Here is a 24,823-nt window from a genome sequence, read left to right as displayed (position 1 = left end):
ACAAACAAACAAACAAACAAATAAATAAATAAATAAATTCCTATGCTTTTCATCAGTGTAAACAGCTTCTCAGACTCGTAGATTCTATGTTATTTCTCATTGGATTGCAAAGCTAAACACATACTGACCTAAATATTTTTATTTACCCTCAATTCTGCAGCCAAGGGAAGAAGGGATGAACCAACAGAGCTGTACCTGAGCTTAGCTATAAACATTAGCCCAGTTAGATCTGGTGGTAGGACTGGGGTCTATCTTGCTCCCAGTGTAATTAATTACTAGATTTACTCTTTTCCTTTTCCAAGAAACTTTTGAGAAGGTGCATTTTCTTGTGAGTTGGTAGTGACATAAATCAGGCTGTTTAATGAACTGATTCAAGGTGCATCAAAGACTTCAGACTACACATTCCTCCCTGCTATGGTTTCTTTGCATACACAGAAACCTTTGTTATGCTGCATTTGGAGCCTTATGCAGGATTTTTACCTGGCAAAGAGGAGTGAAATAGTTGTATATTATATTTTAGCACAACTTTCTTCAGTGAATGGGGGAGCTACTGGGAGGGAGGCAGCACCAGGAGCATGACTGAGATGTCAGGTCTGAAAACAAGCTATATTTGCCATTTTGGAGGTGTCAGTATTTGGCAGAAAGCTGTCCATGCCTTCCACAGTTTGCCAAATCCTCCAGAGGATTTGGCCTTTTGCTTTTTCAGAAATATCCATGATTCTGCTGTGAATGTGGTCCCAAAATCCCATGCTGTGCCTTATTCAAAGACACAAAAACTTCTTTCAGTGACCAAGTGAGATTTCCAAGCAGAGTATTCATGTGCAATTCCCACTGTGAATTTAAATTCACTTCTCTAAGTACCTGTCAGTGATAAATCAAAGGGGCAGTAGAATAGTGGAAGAAAATCTGATTTGAGTGAGAAAATGTCACGTGGATGCAGTCATTACTTAATTACTAAGAAAGTCCTAAAGACATCATCAGTCTATGCTAACTATCTAAAGCAAACCTACAGTGTCCTTTCAATGAACATTTTGGGGTAAGCATATATGTTTATAGCAATTGTGCTTACTGCAAGGCAATGTAAAGAATCACCCAAGAGGATATTAAGCAATAAAAAAAACCCCAAGAAACAAAACCCAAAAAAGCCAACCTATTTCAGACTCTTGACGTGGCTTTCCTGAAACAAAAATTCACTGTGGCTCATTACACATGGATCCATTAAAAGTGTGGGCACAGTTTATCTTCCTGGAATTGAAGGGAAGAGAGACATTACCCTGCACTGAGCTGTGGAATGGCTCAGGAAAGCTGCACAGCCAGCTGGCACCTGCAGGTGCTCTTCCCTTTCCCCTTGGCATCCACCTGTATTCCCTCACCTGCTGGGTCTGGTTGCTTCACTCCTGGTGACAGAGGACATGCTCGAGGCTCAAGTCTGATGTCCTTTCAATGGACATGAGGGACAACTTAATGTAATTTTCCTTATAACATTACTAAGCTGATTTTTAAAAAAAAATACTTTTATTTGGAACACTTAATGTACTTTTCCTTATAACACTACTAAGCTGATTTTTTAAAAAAACACTTTTGCTTTGAACATCTTTCACCCTCATGTGATAAATTTGTTCCTATGTGATGGCACAGGATCAAGTAATTTTCGTGTTATAAACTAATGGCCACAGCCTCTTTTTTCCAAGTATTTCCAGGAACCTTAGAACGGGGGCTTTAGTGGCAGAGGGAAGGAAATAAAAAACCTTAATTCAGGCTCTGGTCTTGGTGATAAACTGCATCCACTGGGTGTGGAAATATGGAAGCTGTGGTTTGGAGATTTTAGCTGATCCTGTCCACTGAGCAGGACAAGCATTTTCTGACTCAGTTATTATTTAGCACAGCAGGTATTGTTGTTGCTGAACAGCACTGTGGTTTGAACTAATCTGTTTCTAACAAAGTTGCAGACTCAGTCTTTAATGCCACTATATAATTCATTATCTCCACTTTATCCACAATGGCATGGGAAATGCAATGGAGACACCTTTAACTGAAGCCACAGAGGGGCTAATGAAAAGGGGGCTATTACTCTTTAATAAAGAAGAATAAAGCCATTGCTAGTCCCTGTAGGAAATTTATTTCCACTAAAAAGGCAGACTGAGGAACACCAGTGGATATAAAAAAATGTTTAAACCAGCTATTTTCCGAAAAACCTACAGTAAATGGTAGAGTATATTTTTCTCATCTATCTAAGAAATATAACTAGGCATTTATCACAAATAACCCTTTGGAAAAAAACCCCACAGAATTTTCAAAGCATAAATATTCACTAAAAAAATGTGAGATGGTGTTATATTTTGTCGTGATGGCAGTCAGAGGTCAAGCAAATTTTTGTTAGCAATTTTTAGCATATCCAGAAATAGCAAGAGTAACAAATACAAGATGCTTCACTGAAGGATGGGGATGATAAAGTGAGGAAGCCCAAAGACACAGTGGATTTGATTGCACCAGTGTGATGTGACTGACCTCAGACAGGCTGCTTTTTTCAAAATTATATTTTTTATTTTAATTTGTTTTTTTTTTTAAGTGGTAACAATGGTCTGTCAGACCACGTTCAATGTTGAAGCTTGGGAAAATGTAAAATCTTAAATTTTCTGAATATTTATTTCTCAATAAGAGAGATGTTCAGTTTGAATAGCCTATATTAAGTCCATGAAATCTGTGAGTATGTGAGAAAACAGCAGAGTAATGGATTTGCCAGGAAATTTTTCTGCATTCATTGCAGCAGTATTACTAATCCTGAATCAACCTAAATGTACAGAGCTGAATAAGTATTAGAGCTGTCCAATAAGATTTGATAAATGCACGATTCCATTAATTTTACCTTTTTTTGTTGAATAAATTATTTGACAAATAATGGTAAAATTCATCAAATAAATTATCTGATGAATGTATTTTTTAAGTAATCGACTGGCTCTAATGAATATGCAGGCAGTTCCTTAATGAAAAGCATTACTCTACTGTTAGCCAGCTTTCATCACTCATATGTCACTTTTTTTTGTATTTTGCAACTGCAATCTGTATATTTTATTCATTTACCCATTCATTTATACAAGAAAGGTTCAAAACAGTATGGTTAATCAATCATTGCAGTTTTTAGAATATTTTTGCTTTACAGTTGATTATTCATTACATTTATTAAAAAGGGCCTGGATTTTCTGAGGACAGCACTCCCAAGAATTATTCTTGGCTTGTGTGTTCCAAGTCAAGTGCACAAGAATGCTCTGAAAATTGCAGGGTTCATTTGTAAGCCATTTTTATAGTTGCAAACATTACAATTACCAATTGTTTCAAGAAAACTGGGACTTGAAGCCAAGCCAGACACCTTCAAAGTCCCTGAAAACACTCATTAGGGGAGTAAAACAAGGAACAGGGTAAAGGAGCTCTCTTCTCACTGCACAGCACTGGGATGTTTGGATAAAAGCCATCCAGAGGATTATTTGGATGATGTTCAATTTTGGAAACTCTCCAACCTCAAAGAGCGAGTCTGTATTTTGTCATTACAGAGGTGATCCCAGCAAATGATTCTGATGGATTTACACTATCAAATGGCAAATTGCACCTATTAATGTTACAACATGTCACACCTCTGAGGGCTGGCTCCTCACAGGGATATGCCAATTTATTGTGACAGTGGCAGTGGGTGCAGCAGCAGAGCCTGCACGACTGCAAAGGTGCAAATCGTGTTTTCATGGCTGAGCTGGAACTTGCTGCACAAGTCTCAGCTGAACAGATTTGATGGGAGAAAGTTGTAGGACACAGGCATGTTAAAAGGGTTGGCCATGACTGCACTTGGAGTTGCAGTGGTTCTCTTCCAAATTTTCATAACTGCACTGTTAAGAGTCTTTTGCCAACCTTTCCAAACACCATCATTTCATTAGTGGGATAACTAATATGTAACTGTCCCTCAACTAGGTACATAGGTACAAATTGGCCAACAGGTCCAAGGAAGTGATTCTTCCCCTGGACTCAGCACTGGTGAGGCCACCCCTGGAGTGCTGTGTCCAGTTCTGGGTCCCTCAGCTCAGGATGGATATTGAGGGGCTGGAGCAGGTCCAGAGAAGAGCAACAAGGCTGGGGAAGGGACTGGAGCACAAGTGCTGTGAGGAGAGGCTGAGGGAGCTGGGGGGGCTCAGCCTGGAGAAGAGGAGGCTCAGGGGAGACCTCCTCACTCTCTGCAACTCCCTGACAGGAGGGGGGAGCCAGGGGGGGTTGGTCTCTTTTCCCAGGCAACAATTAGCAAGACAAGAGGGCTGGGTCTTCAGCTGTGCCTGGGGAGGGTTAGGTTGGAGATTAGAAAGAATTTCTTTCCAGAGAGGGTGCTCAGCCATTGGAATGGGCTGCCCAGGGAGGTGGTGGATTCTCTGTCCCTGGAGGTTTTTAAGAAGAGACTGGATGTGGCATCAGTGCCATGGGCTGGGAACCACAGCGGGGTTGGATCAAGGGTTGGACTTGATGATCTCAGAGGTCCCTTCCAACCCAGCTGATTCTGGGATTCTATGATTCTAAGTGGAAGGACTTAAGCTGTGTCCAGAGAGTTTAAAAGATGAAGTTTCCAAAACACCAGTGGTGCAGAATAAAGCCCTTACACAGGTCTGCTTCCACTCAACAAGCTCTGATACCAGAGGTGGGGACAGCCACATTGAAGTCCTCCACAAGGGGAAGGGGTTTATTATTGACTCACATTACATGCTCATCGAAACTGCAGCCACGTTACCCTGGCAGCAAATAGTTATTGCCATTCTACACATTTCTTATTACAGGGAGATTATTATTGTAACAGTGCATTACAATAGAAAAGAAAGTGTTCTAGGGCTTCTTTTTATTCTCCTTTTTTTTTCTGTACCTTTTATCTCTGGAGTTTATATTTGTCTTTGCCTGAATCAGACATGGGTTGTGCTATGTGTGACTGTTTGTCCCTTAAAGCTTGAGATAAACTCACTTTTCTATTAAAAAGTTTAAATACTTGTTATAAATAATTTCTCCATACTTGTATGCTTTGATCTAATCTACTGCATAGTTTTAGGTAAAATGGTTGTGGTTCTAAAGATTACAAATATTAGGAGGAAGAAATAAGTTGTAGAAATTATCTTCAGCTTGCAGCTTGCTTTATAAAGGTTTAAAATGCCCTTTCTTTGCTAACTCCATCTAAAGAGCTTTTGACTCACTCCTTTTCATGTACAGTCACCAATCTTATAACAATAATAATAATTTTTAGATGGGATCAATAAGGCCGTTGCTTTGCACTTAAGACTTCTAATAGAACCTTAATATTAATAAGCAAACACCTTCAGAAGTAGTGTTTCTGCTTAGGCAATCAGAGGAGAACTTAATTTGTACTCCTGATAAACACTTAAGCTCCCTGTGCTTCATTATTGCTGCAGATTTACAGTGCAAGAGCGTGTTTGAAGCAATGTGCCCTGAGACAGATAACCCATTGGTACAGGACTGGTTCTGTTCTTCATCATTTACATGCTGTCTCAAAGGCATATTACAGTATAATCCAAACCACAAATCTCCTGGGCCCCTAACACACAGAAATGGAGAATACCATTTGGGTACAAGGGCATCTGTCCTGACGATGAGTTTAATATTTTTGTGCAAGAATCAGATTTGTGGTGAGGAGCTCTCCAGAGATTTGGTATCCACACTCTCCAGGCTGTCTTGGAAAACCTGCAAATTCAATGCTATTGGTAAATGAAGCTCAGGATTAAAGGTAAGCTTGAAGCTGCCAGATTTTTCAGCTTTCAATATGAGGGTTGCAGTGTCCTATCTGGTTATCCCAGAACAAAAATGACATTTTCATTTCAGAGTCCTTAATTAGTATTCGTTTTTCTTCTTTTTCTTTAATTAGCTGTGGGCAGAATGAAAATATAGGAAAAAAGATCAGCTCCTGGAATTAAAAGGACTTCCTGAGTGGCACTACTTTGGAAGGAGTTTAATCTTTGTCATGGTGGTGCCCGTGCAGTCTGCTCAGCAGGACTGGACAGTGGAAACAGAATCACCACAGCAATGTGCCTTCCACAGAGAAGAGATCTCACACCAACTTCATCTTCCAGCATCAGTGCCTATTTTCATAGGCTTTTCCATATTTTACCTAGACGATTACTTGGATAGAGCGTGGGCAAATTACCCAGCTCCCTGCAGTCCTTGAAAACATTCCTCTTGCATTTCAGGCTTCAGTTTGCTATCACTCCATCAAAACAAGCTGTCCAAACCCTCAACTTCCCCCCAGAGCAGCTGAAGCAGCTTGCTGAAAGCAGGTTGCCTTTCCCCCCGGGTCTAGTGGTGCGTGATTACGAAGAGACAATAATAAAGGTACGCGAATACTGGGAAAACAAGTTCGCACAAAATATTTCTATAACATGCAAAAAGTAGCTGAACAACCACAGGATTCTTTGCTGTCCAGCTACAGCTCTTCTGTGTGGCTTTGCTCAGGCAAAGGAGTGAGGGAAAAGGAAGAAACTGCCTGGCTGCTCTCCTCATCCATAGGATGCACTGGCACACAGGCCTGTATCAGCTTCTATCACCTCCCCTTTTCCTTTTAATTTTCAGGGATTGCTGGAAGATCTGGAGTGCTCAAAGAACAGCTACAGGCCTCAGAGCCCAGCTTGCAGGATTTGCTTCTGCAGCCAGCCAGACTTAGAGCAAAGCCACTGCAGAGCTGCTCTGCCTCTGTGCTGTGTCCCTGAGATCCCCACTGGGCACAGCTCGGCTGGAGCTGTAAACAGGGTTACAGATGCACACACTTGGGGCATTGTATGTGCTCTGATAATGCAGTTTTCTTGTGCTAACCGTGCAGGGATACATCACAGTGCATAAATCTTCACTTGAAGGTAGATGAGGAACAGGAATGAGAGAAACAACAGAAAAATCCTTGCCCCGCTGCCTCCATGGAATGAAGAGATAAGGTCCAGGGAGGAAACAGGAAGCTGTAAACTTAAACCTAAGAATCCTAAGAACTTCCTAATAAAGGATGATGCCTCCCCATGATTTTGTTTTACTGTGGTAACCTGCTGGCCACCAGGGCTATCTGAACCCAGAAGCACTGAGCCAGGGGAGGTCACAGTGCTTCACTCCTCTCCAAATTTGCTGTGCTCACCAGGAGGGTGAGACGGGGAGGCATCACCTTGCACTTGCACCTGGTAGGCTGTTCCCAGCTGTCCCCAGTCTGCAGTAGTAATCTGGGGGGGAATTCAACCAGAATTATACCTGACACTTTATCAAGCTTTGAAATGTCTAATGCCTTGAAAGAAAACTGTTTTACTACAAAGCTGTACGTGTTAGGCATTGCCACTTCTTTTTTTTACAAATCCTCACATTCTCACCAAATAGCTTAAAAAGCAACAAAGGGTTATAACTGACTTGACCACAGATGTCACGGAGCCTCACCATTGTACCTTCTCCTTCTGTTATCTCCAGCTATTGCCAGATCACCGTCAACAAAGTCATACACAATAATGCCCCATTACAGCTGGAATGGTTCCTTAAACTTTACAGCACTTAAAAATGCTCCCAAGGCCCCAAAAATGTCTCGATTCAGAATTGAACGTATAATACCTGCCAAATTCGCAGGTTTGAAACCACTTCCAATAAGAATTAAAAAGACCCTCTTCACAGCTGAAATAGGGCTATCAATACTTGACTTGTCTGCCCGTGTGAAATAGTGGGTTCTTTTCTCTGACGTCGCAATTTAGTTCAAAATGGCTTTGATGATGACAGGGTACATGCCAATGATAAAACCACAGAGATGACAGTCTAATCTTACAAAGATGACCGATCACTGATAAGAGATTAAGTCACACAACATTTGAAAAACCAGATTATCTGTCTGCTAGGATAGTGCCTGTGCAGACCTCCTGCTGAGCCATGCTGAGATGCCAGCAACATACAAAGATGCTTCTCCGTAAAAACCAGAAATGCTTCACAGAATTTCTCAAGCCATTGGGATAAAAGAAAGAAAGTGAGCAAGAGAAAAACCCCTCTGATATTACACTGAGCTTTTTTTGTCAAACATCCATTTTTCAGACTAGTAAAGTATTTAGATGTACAGCATATAAATAATTCAGAGGCACTATAAAAGGGACTAAATTAGTCAATTCTGCCCTATAATTAGCACTCACAGCTATGCTGGCAATGGGTGGGTGATTATTAAACACCATTTATTATCGGTTTTATGTACTACAATAAAAAAATTAAAATTATACTTACAAGAATTATTAGACATGCCGGTCCTATAAAACTCCATATAAAGTTATTCTTAGTGCTGAGCCAACATCTGAAAAATTAAACAGCAGAAAATGCCTTGAAACGTGCTATTTTGATTATCTGGGGCCAAGCAGGATGACTTGGACACAGAAACAGCGACTTACACTTCCGTGGTGCCGTAGTACTTGTATCCCAGTGCAGCTGAAATTCCGACCACCACGGCTGGGCTGACGTAGCCAAAGACATAGAAATTCTTGTGCAGGAAGCCCTTGTTGTAGATGACTCCCACCACTATAAGGTAGAGGTGAATGCCTTCAATGCACATCCACGCAAAAGCAGCTAGAAGGAAATAATGGAGCAATCCAGCAGTAATTGAACAGAAGAGCTGGAAATTCAACCAGAGAAACGAGAGTCATAATTCTATTCATATGCCTTTGTCAAGATAGTATAACAGTACACACACAGCAACTGAGTGACTCTGAAGTGGTGACTTAGCAGCCCATTTGTAATGGTTGACAAGATCTGGGCCTACACCCATGAGCACACTTGGTCATTAGTGTTGTCTGTAGCAATGTGGAAAATAAAGAGACTACATTCAACTTCTAAAACTGGTATATGTCTCCCCAGAAAAACTGTATAAACGATTTGACAAGGTTTATCCTATAGTTATAGCTGAGTAGTCTACATGCTGATCTACACAAAGCCCATTTTTAAGATTTTGATAACAGTTACATTGTTATCACCTTGTAATTGCATCGCAAGGAATTATTTCTGAAATAACTTTTGTTATAAAGAGCATTTGTAAAATGATATTTTTCAATCAATCAGTACTGGAATGCTACCTCAGGGACAGCAGCTCATATTTTTTTCAAGTACTTTTAAATCCTATTCAGCCACTTATAGTAGGGGTATTTTGATAATTTATGCACAACTTTATTTCCTAAAACCAATCTGCGATGCAAAAATCAACAGCTCGGCTTTCTGAAAAGCTCAGACGAAGGCCCTGCTGCTTTAAAGGACCATTTTTTATTTCCTGTTACTGTGCTGGGAAGTTGGGGTCACTGCTGTAGGTAGGAAATATAGGGAGTAGACAGAAGATCATATCTTACACTGTATATTTCCTGTGCAATACAAAATCAAGACACGAGTGAAAACTACCCACCTTATTATTGTTCATATTAATTCCAATCAGAAAAATAAGTTCCGCCAGGAAAAGGCTGCAGCAGAGGTTTTTGTGGATTGTCGTTCTAGTGCTTTGAATTTCACTGAAGAACCAGAATGTAAAAATGCACATGGAGAGGCAAATCAACGAAATAATTATTCCTAGCTGAGTGATTCTTGTAAGAATGTTATAATTTGTAACACCCTGGGGGAAAATTATAATATAGTATTTAAAAGAACAGCTTTATACCTTCTCAAGAAAAGACCTCATTCTATAATACAGCTCTTTTATTCTGTTCTACAAAATATTAATCAAAATTGTTTGTAGAGTTTCGCTGGAAATGAACACTTTGGATAATCCAAAAAGTACTGGGGTTTGGTGAGACAGGTATAATTCTAGGGGAAATTAGTAATAAACTGTATATATTCTGCTCTTGCATTTTCTGATATTTCTTAACAAAACTTTTTATTAACATCAGTATCTCCTAATAAGATTTTCAAAATCAGATCATTTTAGTGAATGACAAATACACTGGCAGTGGGACATATATTAATATGACATGAACATTTTCTAATATAAAAGGACTTATCACAGCAGTGACTTAGATAAGCAAAACTGAATAACTGTCTTACTGAATTTGCAACATGATCAAAACAAGACTCTGAAATAACAATCACTTCAAGCAAATGCTATTCCAGATACACAACGTGAACATTCTCCAAAGAAACACAGGGTATTTTAGTAGGGGATGTGGGTATTTTCTGTGTAAGAATACAGTTTCTTTTGCCTCTCGCTATTGTCACAAAGAACATCTGAAATACGTGACTGTACATCAGCAAAAGGAGAGCATTCAGCTGGCCATAAAATGTCTCTAAGTATTTTTTTCTTAATAAAAGATCAGAGATTATTCACCTCCCAGCCTTTCTTTTCAAAATAACTATATAAGTACCTGCAAAGGTTTTAAATTTGAACTGGAGACTTAGGATGCTATTTAGCAAGCAGGAAACAGCCTCTATCAGCATGAGATTCACAGTGTGAGAGAACTGCCTCAATAGAGTATATTCATGCTAATATTCTGCTTGCTGTCAGTTCTGTTAAAAAGCTGCCTCCTGAGGCAGGACCTAAGCTCCTGCAGATCCCCACTGAGATCCTGGAAATCTGTGGGGCTTCTTAATATAAGAAGGACATAAATTGAGTGGTCATTCTCCTGATTTTGTGCTGGTTGTGAGTTTCACGTTTAATAGTCATAAACTTCAAATTGATTATGCTGCTGCAAACTCTCAGGAGAGACTTTAAGCAGATTTTTAGATGCCAAAGTTAGGCAAATGGGTAGCAAAAGTTTTGTGAGAGAGAAATTCAAGGCCATATGGTTGCTGACCACCAATGAATGGCAGATAAATCCCACAGCAGTCTTAAAGTGGGATTTAAAATGAAAAGCAATGCTCCAAAAATAAGCACAACAGACTGTGTATTTGGAACAAGATACTTTGCTGCATCACTGCTCTGTAATACTGCAGAAAGGACATAAGGAAATTCAAACACATATGGGAGGAATTTTGTTTGCTCTGTGCACAATAAATTGCGTGTTTGCTGAATAAAACCAAGAGACAACCTAAAGGGGGAAACTACGTGGGTTGCACCAAAACAAAAACATAAGGGATGAAAACGGGGAAAAGTATCAGGTAAAACACTAAATTAAAATAGCACTTACAACAGAGCCACCTGAGGACATCAAAACAGCAAAATGAGTCAGATGATTACATTTGCATGAGATATGAGTGGAGTTGGAATGTGTCAGCTCACAGCCTTCTGTAGCCCAGTTGCCATTCATTGTGTCCGCTGAGTAGTTCCAAAATGCACATTTAATGTCTTTATCTGCAGTCTGGAACAGAAACAAGATGTTTTACTGATGGCAAAAGGCAGGATATTTCCCATCAAGAGACCTTTCTTACGCCAGCCAGAGCAATTCATTAAAAATTGTTTGTTGCCATTGGAAGGCTGGGAAACAAAAGGCACATTCTGCAAGGCCTGTTCCAAGCAATTAAAACATGGTTGGGGATGGAAACATTTTATCCACGCAGCTAAACCCCCACCAAACATGCAGTCTAATCAGATTACTGAACTCTTCTGGCACTTGCAAAGATGTTGGAATTTTTACCTACAGAAAACATTGTTAAATATACACTTGCACCTGCTGAACATGGACTAGACTGCAAGGTTACAGTCACATTGCTTGTCCTGCTCGTGGTCCATTCCAAACGAGCAGTCCAAAACCTGAGACCTATTCTGTTCATTTTACAAAGTAAGCTGGGATAAAGCCAGGCTCATCCCACACCTGTTGTGTCACCTGCCATACGACAGTGATGAGCCAGACCATTTGTATTATTTAGTACAGTTAGTGCTCACTAAATCCAGTCAAAGATAAGGTCCCAACTGAACTATAGGCTTTATAAATATATGTAAATTTATATACGAGTGATTTCTAACTCAGAAGGCAAGTAACAAATTTAAAAGCTGTGTAACCAAGGTCAGAACCTTGTCTCTCTGCTCACCTCCCTACAGAGCTGTTTTCTTGTTAAGTTTCTGATAATTCCTGGTGCCATGTAAAGTGATTCTTCACATATTAGTGAAACCAGCAAAAATCTTTATTTGCTGGAAGTAAACCTCTCAGTTCTAAATAAATGTGTTCAGAAATAACAAAGTTTCAAAGCCATGGGTTCTGCTATTAACTGCAGGTTAACTTTTTGTGTTAACTTTGAAGCATTTCTTCCCTTTTTTTGGTATACATGCTTAAATGTCTGATAAACTTTCAGGAAAAACCCCACCTAAATACAGAACAGTCAAGATCCTGTAATGTTCTCTGACTCAGGCATCTACATTTTATCCGTACTACAACCCCACAAAGATTATATTGTTGCCCTTGTTTTAGTCCCAGAGCAATTTTCCTCTGTATCATATTTAGTATATATTGTGCTTAGCACGTCACATTTGAGATTAATATCATTAGAGTAATAAATGGCAACCTCACACGAGCAAACAACAGAATCATGTCTCAGTTTATCACACGCTGCAGGTGTGGTTACATCACATAAAATGATTAGCTAATGCTTTGTTTTATTTGAAGCTGACAATAAAAATAAAACAAACAAACCAACCCTTACCTTGGCATACTTTAAGGTAAATGTTATTTTCTCGAGCTCATAGAGCGTGGGTGGGTTTGAGCTAATTGCAACAGCTATAACTGATGAGCTCACTGTCTGTCTCTGCTCTGAAGGATCTTTTGAGGAGTGGTTTTGAGGTGAAGAAAGCAAGGAACCAATGTTGCTGTACCGCAGAAAGACAACTGCCACCGTGCCTATCGATCAATCAAACACACCATGCTCAGTAGTTTGTGGGTTTTTTTATAGAGGAACAAAATTGAAGACATTGAGGAAACAATGAACAATAGACATTATTGCTGCTGTGGCATAAAACATGCAAAGCAGATGGAATGTGGAATACTTATAAAAATGTTTTAGGGACAATGAAATATAGCTTTATTTAAAACAATGTAACTGCCATTAGAAATAAAACTGCGTGTTTGCACTGGAAATACTGATTGGAGATATGCATATATATTTTTCCTAGAGTAATATATGCTTGCTGCTGTTCTGCAACTGGTTACACATATGGTGTCAGGGCTTACAAATTAAAATGTCTCAGATCTGAGGTAAATACTGGACCCTTCTGAAGCACCTGGCTTGCTTTGACTCCCATTATAGTGAACCAATATGGAAGACAACTAAGGAAAAAGGTATTTTAGGACGCACTGCTGATCTTAAAAAATGTAGTGACTTTCTCCCTGGTATCAAAGTAAACCACAATTTTAGATACTGATAGGTGGTGAGATACAGATTAGATAGAAGATGAAGATTTAAAAAATCCTTTCTGTGTTTATCGTTAGGTGGTTTAATTCCAGAGCTGTTTAAACACATTTATTTATCTTAAGTGCTGACAGTAGTTGTAAGCCCTTTCTGTAGCACTCTGAGGTCCAAGTCAAACCTGGGTCCTGCTGGTTTTGGTGCTGAAGATTGCATGTTTTTGCCCCAGTGAGCTACTCTCTAAATGAAAAAGATGCACCAATTTTTGGAGGAGAAGTAGCAGAGAGAGTTGAAGGGGCCACTCCAAAGTCATAGAGCAGATCTATGGCTGAGTGAAGGATAAAGCTCAGGTACCAGTGTGAAAACTCACTGGATACTCACTGTGCCACTGGAAATGTTGGAAATGTCAGTCTTGAGACAATAAAGGGGCAGGAGAAATGGTGATAAAAACACTTTGTCTCCTTTGTGGTTAAGCAGTGCTGAACCTCAGTCTTGGTAAACTGCACGTTTATTGCTAGAGGGTACAAGTCTATCCAAGGTGTTTATTAACCCCTCTGCTCTCTAACCTTTGTTTCTTACCATTAGGATGAGATTCCTTTCTCTTCTTTGGCGAGATCTTTATGTAATCTCCCCCTGTGTAAACGTGAGGGTGAATGTGTTTCATGTGGTGTGAATCAAAAGCAAAAACCTTGAGTGCTGTAAAAGAAGAAAAATGCAGTACAAATCACAGCTCCATTATGGTCTACCATAATTTACAGTTGGGTTAATAAATGTGTTATTGGATTGCATAATTACTGTGAATTTGAAGAATATATCATTGTGCAAAATATCTCAAGAAAAATGCTATTAGTATAACACGTTTGTTTAAACGTCTGTGTTTTTTTATTTTCATGCATACATTTTGCTCTCATACTTTTTACTTTTTTCATGAAAAATATGGGCTCTTATTTACCTTGCCTTAAATTAGGTACTGGAAAAACACAATGTAGGTTACTTTGGGAAGAGCTATTGCTTTATTAAAAATGCATTTCTGAAAGCAGCCACAAATCACAATTATAAAAAGCAAAGCATAAAATTCTCCACTGAATACTAACATTTGATAAAAGCCAATTTTTGAAGAGTATATATTTTATAGTTATCTATCCACGCTACCAAATGCACATTGCACCATGAACTAATGATGTGTCTTGTCAGAAAGCAAACAAACAAGCATCACCCCTCAGGACAAAAACTACATTAGAGGCCATTGAGCTCTTTACTTGCTTCATTACAGTGCTGAGTTTCAATCACCCGGGATGGGAACAAAAAAAAAAGTCAATCAGGCCTTTTCCTTTTTTAAAACAAAACAAAAAAACCCAACAACAAACAAATCCAAAACTTGACTGATGGAGGAATATCACTAAGCTAGACCATCTGCATTGCTTATAGCACAGCACACAAAAATAATATGAGCTATTCAATAGACCAGCTGTCAGAAAATGTCTGTCAGGGCATAAGAAATAGTTTTATTTGGCTGGAGTTTTGAAAAGCTCATAGTTCAAGGGCTTGCACCATAAAAAGCAGTGGAGAGAGAGAGACAGACATAACGTTGTAGGCCTTGTCCCAAAATAGTTATGTGTGGTACATGAGACCTGGGAAAAATTTATTCATGCTGAAAGACAATAACAAAAAATGTTAGTGTTTGGGTACAATTTGGAAATGAGCTCACACACAGTTTACCATTTTGGAACAAAAATAAACTGAAAAAATCATTAACCTTTTAATGTGGAAATTCCTCCCCGTTCTCTTTATCAGCTCTTTCTATCACCTTGGTGACTGATACCCACAGTGCCAGCAGAACCTGCACCTGAATCCTCTGCTCCTGACCTTCGCAGCCTCAGCTTCCAAGCAAGGGAGGTGGGGAAGGTGGGGTGAGGTGGGTGAGGAGCAGGGGGCCTTCACAGGCAGTACATGACACAGCATCAGGCTTAAGTCTGATTCCACAGAGCCTATGCCACAGAAATAATCCCATTCCCCCTATTTTTTCATCACTTTGTGTTATTTATTTTCAGAGAAGTGAGGGAAGAACAGGTGGTTTGACCTGTCTCAGGGCCACGGGAGGAATCTTTCTCATGAACTCATTTTATAAAACAGCGAGCCAGTAAGAGGCACTGAAGGACTGTGCTAAATCTGAAGTAAGAAATCAGATCACATGCAGTTTGGGGACATTCAGAAAAATAAAGATGAAAGAGTGGCCATTGACAAAGGAATCAGCAATGCTTTATTAGGATTTTGAACAGTGGCTGGTGTTAGCCTTACTCTGCTCCCAGAGAAGGAATGCTAAAACCATTATTGCCACAGGAAAGCCAGCAGGTACTGGTGGGAAGACACCAGCTCACAGGCAGCAGGCAGGAGAGCAAAATGGTGCAGTTGAGACCAAGCAGTTCTCCTCCTGTGGAATTCCTCTTAAAATGAGAAATTTCTGTTGACAGAAAGCCACTCAAGGTTGAACTCACTAGGTAAAGTCCTTATTCAAAGTTCACTTATAATACCTTCACTGAACTGAGTAAAAAAATCTGTATAGAGCAAGTCCAATTTTCATTCCACTGGTGTTTTTTATGCATATAAGATGCATAGGTTAATTCTGTGCTTAGAAAAAGGATCCAGATTCACTGTGAGTGTGGCCATAATGAGAGATTGAAAGAGAATCTGAAAACAACTTCCCACAGACTTCCATTTTTTTTCTGGGCTGTGGACTCAAATGTTCAGCCTTCGAAAATTGTGCTACCTACGCTGAAAGTCAGGTGCTGAAAATCATACAAATTAACACCCGTGTCTTTCACACGACACCATCTCTAATCTTCATAATTGTGCTGAAAAACTCCTCGGCGTAACCCACATCTAAAGTATACCTTGGATTAATTTTCTTTATCTTACCTATGTCACTTGCATTAGCATCTAGCTGTGTTGCCTTTTTGAAGCTCTGTGACACGAGCAGTGTTGCTTGCTCTGCAGTGTGCAGCAGCTTAGTCAGGCTCCTCCTTTGGTTGTCCGCAGGAAGGGCTTCCCAGACTGTAAGTTTGTCTTTTTGTAAAAAATTGTTCACAGTGTTGACCAAAACCTGTAAATAAAAGCGTGTGTTTGAGGAGAGTCAGGCACTACCTGTGGAACAAGGACAAAGCCCACAAAGCCAAGGCCTGACCCACTCACGTTGATGGTGGTGTTAGGAAGAGCTTCGCTGCTGGAGTCGGGCGTGACCTCCCACGGGGGGTAGGACAGTGCTTCCACGTAGGAAACCACGTCCACGGGGGAAAGCGGGCCCAAAGTGCTTTTATTAATTTCCTGCAGCATCTCCAGAGGTGTTTTTAAGTGACTGATCTGCAAAATGCCAGAACTCACATATTAACGAAGCAAGTAAAGTCGTATTTCTGCCGTTGAAAATAGACCCGGTGCAAACGACTGATTTCTGTGAATTATCACGCTGGTTTTTAAGGCACTTGTGCATAAAACCCCCCACTACTTGAATCAGCAGGTTGACCTATAAAGTACTGCCTAGTATAACCCTAACAAGTCATGTGCTGTCATTACACTTCTTTTTCCCCACTGCAGCTCAGTTTTACTTATCCTGATGTCTCAAAGTGAATTAGTAAATGTTCTGCAAAAATAATTAAATATCAGCGATACGATCATTCTGTTGACTTTTTTATTAAATTTTAACTGAAGAGGTAGGAGCAGATGTGCAGTATTTGTATATTTTTTAGTGCTTTTTTTTTTTTCAAGTGCAAATTATAAAGAGGTAGTTGAGTGGACTGTACTGCCTATTTCACCTTCACTGATTCAGTTTATGAAATGCTAAATGCACTTACACCAAACAAGTAGTTTAAAAGTATAGGCAAGAGAGGGTGAGACGAAGATTAAGCTTGCAGGTTTCAGTCTCATGGCTGAATAAGAAAATTCTTACTTCAGAATACTGAAATCTAATAAAAAAACCCCCAACATCTGATTTTGTATGATCCATAGTCTCTGCTGCTGAGCAGCTTTTAGAGACCTTGCTTTGTCTTTAACTGCAACTGAATAGAACTAGAACACAGGTTAAAAACCAGGCTAAAAATCTGACAGTTATTTACATGAAATTAAAGTGTTTTGACTTATTTAGTTTAGTGATACACTTAAAAAAAAATCTCACTCTAAGATCCTACTGTGGCATTTACCGTGCCTTTGCACCTAAGTGTGATAAGCATATATTATATTTGATATAAGTACTACATTGCAGGCAAACATAGAAAACATGTTAACACAATGTATATATAACACTAGGTTAATAAAAGCTTTTAAATTAATATCTTTCTGAACCCAGTAACTTCAGCAAGCTGCTTAATATCAAATTCAAACATATACAATTGTTTTTAAATTATTTATGCTTGTGCTTCATTTATCCTTTAAAAATAGACACTAATGTAGCTGTAGACTAATGAGTAGTGCGTTAATTAATATATTTTTTAATTTGCATCAGGAATCTCTGTTTCTGTGAAAAAAAAAATGAGCCTGGAGTCTCTGTTTCTACAAGTTCTGTCTCACTTTACACGGTATGCTTTGAGGAGTAAATAAACCAGCACACCAAGATGTTATGGCTCCCTTTTCTATTTAGTCACTTGTTGACATTACTTTTGCAAGCTATCTTGCTGCCTTTCCTTCTGAACAAGCAAATAATTGCACATCAGTAAATGCAGCAGTGTGTAACTTCAGAAATTACAGAAACAGCTGAGTGATTACCACACTTGTGAATTTTTCATGCATCATGATTCACTTGGCTGGAAACAGAACATGCAGATTCCCAGCAAGTTATTATCATGATTTGAACATACAACCCAGTTCAAATAATTTGAAATTATTAAAAAGACTTGTGTAAACATGCTTAAGTTCAATTGTATGCTCCAAGTCCTTGTTAAAAGCTGTTTAAGAACAATTATAATTGAAATAGCAGTTTCAAACAGAAACAATTAAAAGATTTGGAAATTAATCTATAAACCAATGCTACTTACTCTGGCTAAAGTTCTATTAATATGTTCAGTTACACAGTCTTTGAATAACTCACACTTGGCCTTTGGATTTTCTGTAGAAATAAAAAAAAATTAATTATACATCAGAGTCCTTGCAATATTTAATATAATCTAATTGTAAAAGCTCTTGTTTAGGTCATTCCCCAAACCACCTGCATTCCTGAATTTATGCACATAAGACACAGCACCCCATTCTCAAACTTCAATTACAAGGACTTTATTTTGGCCAAAGTTACAGCACTGGATTGGACTGTCCCCTTCCAGGGGACTTGGACAGATGGAGTCAAGAGACAGCTCAAATTTACAGAAAGGGACACAGATCTGACAACTGTGAGGAGGTGACTATTATACCAAATGGGTTTCATTACACTGTTTAGCAAAAATACATTTACAAAATTATTCTATTCTCAGGAATTGTAGATGCAAAAAAAAGATGCCTCGCCTCTTTTTCATGTGTTGCTGATTAATCTAACTGAAGATAAATAGGCACTGGTGGGTTTCTCAGAAGATGTATCTCTATAATAACACATAAACCTTTATAATACCATGTACCTTGGCAGGAAGTGCCATCATTTGGCTTAAACTGCAATTTTCCTGTAGATGGTTGATAACCTTCCTTACAGGAGCAGCTAAACCCTCCATCCACGTTTTCACATTTTGCATGGTCTCCACAGGCAACAGTTCCTCCGTTGCTGCACTCATCTACATCTGCAAATATCATGAGAAATGGAATTTTTTATTAAGTATTTACAGACTAACACCTTGCTGCTTTGTTGATAATAGCACCACACACTACAAGCAGTTTCATAATAAAATTTCATGTAATAAAAAAAACAGAAGCTAAAAACGTGCTAATAATGGCAAACCTCCCCTGCCAATTATAATACTTACAGATTACAAGGATAAATCATAATTGATCATATTTTTATGCCACCACTTTTATTACTATATAATACTACATTGCTCATGTTTTAAAACCATATTAATTCTATCAGAAAAAAGGTAGTTGGCATGATGCAAATCATCTGAAACCCATTTTTCAGAGATTAGACTAAATAGATTTTCTAAGCTTTATGATTCAGTTAGGAAAAGAAAAAAAACTAAACCTGCAGACTTTTCTTTTAAGTTGCAGCTTTGAAAAGATGCTGCAAAAGATCACTCTATCTCGTTAATCTAAGAATTAAACTCTGTGCCCTTTAAAGTGCTTGGCATGCCTTTTCTTTTTTTTTTTTTTTTTTAAATCCATGTTTAAATTACATTTGCCTAAACTGTATTTTATGCTTCTAAATAGTTTGTTATTAGGCAGACAGGTTCATTAACTGGGTGGGGCACAGTCCAAGAGTAAAACCAATTAATTCCAGTAAGGGAATCCATGAATTGATCAATTTAAGGGAGCTGGGCACTAACTCCCTGGCCAGAATACAGATTATTTTGCATTATTTGGTTGGCTGGGGATAAAGATCAAATAACTCAATGGAGAAAGTAAACTGGGAACAACACCAAATAATTCTGAAGAATGAAGTAATGGACTGTGAAGTGCTGTGCTGGAAAGGAGAAAAAAGTGAACAGCTCTGGGAAACGTATATCTGATGAAAAGAGTTGAAAAATGAAGAAGTGATACATGAGCAGGTTTAAAGTTACAACCTGAGAACTGAACTGAAGGAAAGTAAAGGTGGTGTGGGGAATGGATTAACCAGAGAGGATGACAACCCAAGTTAAGAACTGGTATGACTCTTAATTTTGGGAAGGAATTGGTGGAAAAAGAAGTGATTAATGGATCAGTGGAGGAGAAGAGCTGCTTGGATTGATAGGAAGCCTCTGCCCCACCAGATGGGTGTTAGGGATAGACAGACAGAAAGCAGATATGGGGTGGCTGGGAATGCACCATTGGTGTGTAGGAACTAGTTTCACACTCTGCTTTTGATACCAAGGATCTTGGTGGTTTTCAAAAAGGAGTAGAACAAAAAGGAGCAATAACGCTCATAAAATAAGAGTATTATTGAAAAATGAAAAAATGAAGTGTATGTCTATGGGTATATCTAGGGAATGCAAAAAAATACCTGAAGGATATGTGGGGGCCACCTGCCTGTTTGGACAGCCTTTTTTGTAACTTTGGAAAACATTCTTTACTAACGGTTGTGTGGTTTGATGTTTGGTTTTGTTTTTGTTTTAAGGCTTTGTTTCATTGATACAGGGCAACAGTTAAATGCATATAAACTTTTAATAGAGTATCCCAACATTCCTTCTGCTCACAATTCTAGGGCTCTTCCTGGGATTCAAGGTGATGGTTGAGGTCCCACCTCACTTTCATATATGTGTGTTTCCCAACAAGCTGTGTTTTCAGCCTGAGCTCCAGAAGCTGCCATGGAGAAGCCATTCAAACTCCTGCAGGGCCAGGAAGGATTTGTGGGGCTGGAGGTGCATTTGCCCTCCCCAGCACAACCACCACTGCTCCACAGGGACAGCCAGCAAGGAAGCTGTGTGTTGGAATGGTTTGGTGCCAGCGTGGAATTTTAAAGTATGAGGTTAAATTACGATTATTTGCATCAGGGCAATAGTTTGTTTCCATATTTAATGCCCCAAACTGCAAATGTTTCTCTTTAAACCACCCAGTTTTGCATTATCCATATTGGTATGGTTTTTGTGACCTCAGTATTCATAATCATGGAACTAACCACGTTATACATGAACCAGTCTGACAAAAAGGGAAGGAAAAAAGCGTGATACAGTGCTACATACAGGATACCTCATAATTAAATGCTGTCATTTAAAGCCATAAGGCTGAAGTTCTTACTCTTGGCATTTAAATAACCTCTCACATCAGTACATTATAAAGCTTTGTTTGAAACAAGTGGGTGCCTGTCCGTTCCTCGTTGTGTGACTGTGCAAGACAGAGAAACTTTGAATGAATTGAAGTGGCAAAGGTGACAATCACAACAATGCCAGTTTGTATAGGGAGGACACACATCAGCCTCATACCAAAGGTTTCTCTGGCCTTGTCAGCTCCATGGAGGACACGTACATCTTAACAATGCATTCAGCATGTAATGCAGTGCAAAACCACTAGCAATTCATAACAATCCTTGCTAAAGCTTACAATAACTTAAAAATAAATGGATAACTATGTGAATGCTTTTCAGGACACCGTTTGCTAAACATCAGGTTTCTATGGGATTTTACTGATGCAAATGTTTCAAAGTTATGACAATATTTTTTACTTTTCATAAATCTTTAGTTCAGTAAAAAACTTATCTGTCAGTAGTGGGCAGTCACACGAATTACAATTTTTTTTTTGTAATTATGTCAGACCTTAAGTGTAATGGAGATTTTAGAGAGAAGGCAAGATTATCCAAAACAACAGCAGAAACTCAAGCACCACGGCACATCTCTGGCAGTGGGACAGCTCTTTAAAGTCTGATAGAGACACTCTGTTGAATATATGCAAATAGACTTTCTGCAGCTGAGTTGCCCATATGGAACGAGTCCATATCACGCCTATCTAATTTACTGTTTCCAGAAGAAAAAAAACAGCTCCTGGATGACAAAATTAAAAGGCAATATGCCTGATCTTGCAAGGTACTAATCAGCTTCGTGTCCCTTTTAAATCAATGAGATTGTCAGGGGCAGCCAACAACTCGTGACAGTTACAAGAATGCAGCTTTTAAGATCCCGCTTTGAAATGCTGTCTGCAGTAGCTGTAAGGCTTTTGTTTCTTTGCATTTTGTAGTTATGCCTTTTTAACCAAACAGGCAATTGGACCACACGCAGACAAACAGCTTGTCAGTGCTTTCAGCAACCCGATTTTAGGGGGGCTTTGGGGCGAGGATCTCAAACGGTCCTCCTTGATCTGCTGTGGGAGCAGGAGTGGGGCTGCCAAGGCTTGCAGGAGCAGTCTTCACAAGCAGCATTCCTGAGGAAAGGTTGAGGACCAGCAGCTTTTTAAACAGAGGAGCATTTGCCACAGCACTGTAAAAAAAAGCCCTGGCCTTTCAGTAAATATTCAAAACAAATCCTGGAGCTGAACTTTGAAGCTTTTATAACAGCTCCAGTCAGAAAAATGTTATCACCAGCACCACTTAGGCTAGTGTGAAAATAGATTTATAACCTTTTATTTTATTTCTGTGCTTTGTCACTCCTCATTTACTGCAGCAGGCAAGGAAATTCCAATTAAATTAAAAGTACTGAGAACAGTTATTATGTTCAGTCTTGCCAATTACAGGATTGTACCTACATGGCTTTGATTCTTCACCAGTCAGTCAAGACAGCTTGATGTCTGCATTATACCTTCTGCTTATTAGTAGCTTGCAAGTGATTGAAAAGTCCAGTTGCAAAGGACTGGATGTTCCCTCCCCGCGTCTCCACACTGTGGAAGGCAGAGGCACACACAAAGTAGGAATGAAAAAGGCTGTGAATGGCACAGCTAAAAGCAAAAGGCAGCAGTGTGGCACAATGCCAGATCCCATCCTCTGCACGGCTCCCTCGTCACAGCAGAGGATGGGATGGAGAATGGGTGCCTTCCCAGCGCTCTCAGAAATACCTGAAGGAAACTAAGAGCACGTTCCTGGAACAGGCGGAGTGGTGTGGATGGCACTTTCATTTCACAGAGGGCCATTTTCATGTTTTTAGTCTGCTGGCTGGGATGAAAAAAGCAGGTTTGTATTTCACTTTTTTATCTGCAGCCGAACATTCCATAAAATGTGAAGTCTAAGGGAAAGCATGGCTTTTACACAAATCAAAAAATGGATTTTAATAGCTCGCTTTCGTGACATCAGAAAAATATCATCTTCAGAAATACCACGTCTCTGCATTCTTATTTTTTCCTTCTCCATTTCCTTTCTTCTATTTTCCTCCCTTTCCCCTCCTACCCTCCAGTTCCTCCTCTAGCTGCATGTTTCTTTGTCATCTCTTCACCAATTCTACCTGATAACATGGATGAAAAACTGCTGACCCTCAACTCCAAACTCAGCATTCTGGTTGGATTAAGGGTGAAGTGACACTTCTCAAAGCAGCTGTCCCAAGCTTGCTTTCTATCTACTGTTTTGAGAGGGATAATCACTTTGTACTTAGAAGCTTATTGTAGTTTCCAGAGAGGGAGAGGAACACAAGTGTGTTCAGATGGGCTTTGAAATGGGCTTTGCACAGACACAGTGATGTACCAGACTTGCACTGCTGGGGAGTCCAGACAGCTTTGATGGCATAAACAAACAGGCTCTATAACGGCATACTCTTCAAAATTCAACCACTGTATTTTTGAAAATTACTGCCAGGTACATATATATACACATACATTAAAACAAGATTTAAGACTTTGAAGAATCTGGAAATATATTGGGGCCCTATAAACTTGGGTAGAATGCATATCTGGGAGCTCCGTGCTGTGATTTGTGTTGGATTCCAAATTTTGGATATGAGAAAAAGCAAAATTTTAGGTTTAAACAAAAGCCTTGGGCTGACAGAGACTGGGAAAAAAACTCCATCTAGAGTCCAGACAAGGATCCATTGATGTCACGGGTTTGGATTGTCCTGCCCAAGCCTGGAGAAACCATGCCCTGATCTCATCAAACCTGCGCAGAAAACCTCTTGTGTTTTCTCTCTCCCCTTGTGTTACCTGTTCCCCTCTGTAAAATGCCCTAAGATGGGTTTTTTCCCCATGAAGTAATTGTTAAGACCCCAAAAATTTGTTAATCTGTTTTTTTCCCTGATGTTATCCTTGTGAACCCCCTCAATTTTAATAGAATGAATATGCAACCCCCCTGTTGAATATGTAGACCCTAAACCCTTTAAACATGAACTTGTAAGTCCAATAAAGCTTTTCAGCTTCTTGCCTCCCTGGGATCATCTTAGCTTTACTGAACCTCTGCAATTTGTACTGGATAGCTTGCACTGTATTTACAGTGACAACTTTGATGTTTGCTCCAGCTGTGTGTAGTACACCCTGAATGCACTACTCTCAGCAGTTTGTGTGCAAGGCATATCTACTACCTGTAGCTGATCCATTGGGTACAAAATATCCTATTATTGTTTCCATGATAAAGGATAAAGGAGGAAATTAATTGTGGATCATAAGGTTGTCTTCAGGACTCACATCTTGGTAAAGTAATTGGTACACTTGTTTAATCAGAAAAGGTGCCCACAGGTAATTTTTTTATTTCAGTGTGAGTTTGGAAGCTCTTGGTTCCTCCATATGGATTTTCAAAAGGAAGAACAACAGTGCTAAACTAAATCCCAGCAGAGGATATAAAAAGATCAATCTACTCACTAAAGAAAAGAGAGGTGGAAAAAAAGAAGTTATCACACTAATGGTAAAAAGTTAAAGCGAGACAAAAACAGTCAGAGAAATAACTTGGAGGACAAACTACTGAAGCTGAGGAAAGGTTGTAATGCAAAAATCAAAACCTGGACCAGAAATGGTGAGAATATTTACAGCTCAGTGTGCTAACAGTCTCCATCCAGGCTAATTTAAGAAGGATTCATAGCAGCTGGATAAAGCAGAGCACTTTTAGATGGATGTG

At 39.3% G+C, this 24,823-nt stretch overlaps 1 protein-coding gene across 2 annotated transcripts in view; it reads right to left on the bottom strand.

The window, feature by feature from the left end:
- Positions 1 to 24,823, bottom strand: part of ADGRL4 (adhesion G protein-coupled receptor L4) — a 76,492-nt gene that overhangs the window by 11,524 nt on the left and 40,145 nt on the right. For both annotated transcript variants that reach the window (XM_039384737.1, XM_027744048.2), the window contains exons 4-13: positions 18,864 to 19,019; positions 18,294 to 18,364; positions 16,462 to 16,629; positions 16,189 to 16,372; positions 13,852 to 13,968; positions 12,574 to 12,767; positions 11,124 to 11,294; positions 9,413 to 9,616; positions 8,415 to 8,635; positions 8,254 to 8,320 (exon numbers count right to left, since the gene is read on the bottom strand). In XM_039384737.1, coding sequence (XP_039240671.1) covers positions 8,254 to 8,320; positions 8,415 to 8,635; positions 9,413 to 9,616; positions 11,124 to 11,294; positions 12,574 to 12,767; positions 13,852 to 13,968; positions 16,189 to 16,372; positions 16,462 to 16,629; positions 18,294 to 18,364; positions 18,864 to 19,019 — 1,553 coding nt within the window. The remainder of the gene's footprint in view (positions 1 to 8,253; positions 8,321 to 8,414; positions 8,636 to 9,412; positions 9,617 to 11,123; positions 11,295 to 12,573; positions 12,768 to 13,851; positions 13,969 to 16,188; positions 16,373 to 16,461; positions 16,630 to 18,293; positions 18,365 to 18,863; positions 19,020 to 24,823) is intronic.

Source organism: Pipra filicauda, unplaced genomic scaffold (assembly GCF_003945595.2).
Source record: "Pipra filicauda isolate LSUMZ 115617 unplaced genomic scaffold, ASM394559v2 scaffold36_size6622888_pilon, whole genome shotgun sequence".
NCBI classification, from domain to species: domain Eukaryota; kingdom Metazoa; phylum Chordata; class Aves; order Passeriformes; family Pipridae; genus Pipra; species Pipra filicauda.
The sequence above is the reverse complement of the archived record's forward strand: the minus strand, read 5'-3'. Positions and strand labels throughout refer to the sequence as shown.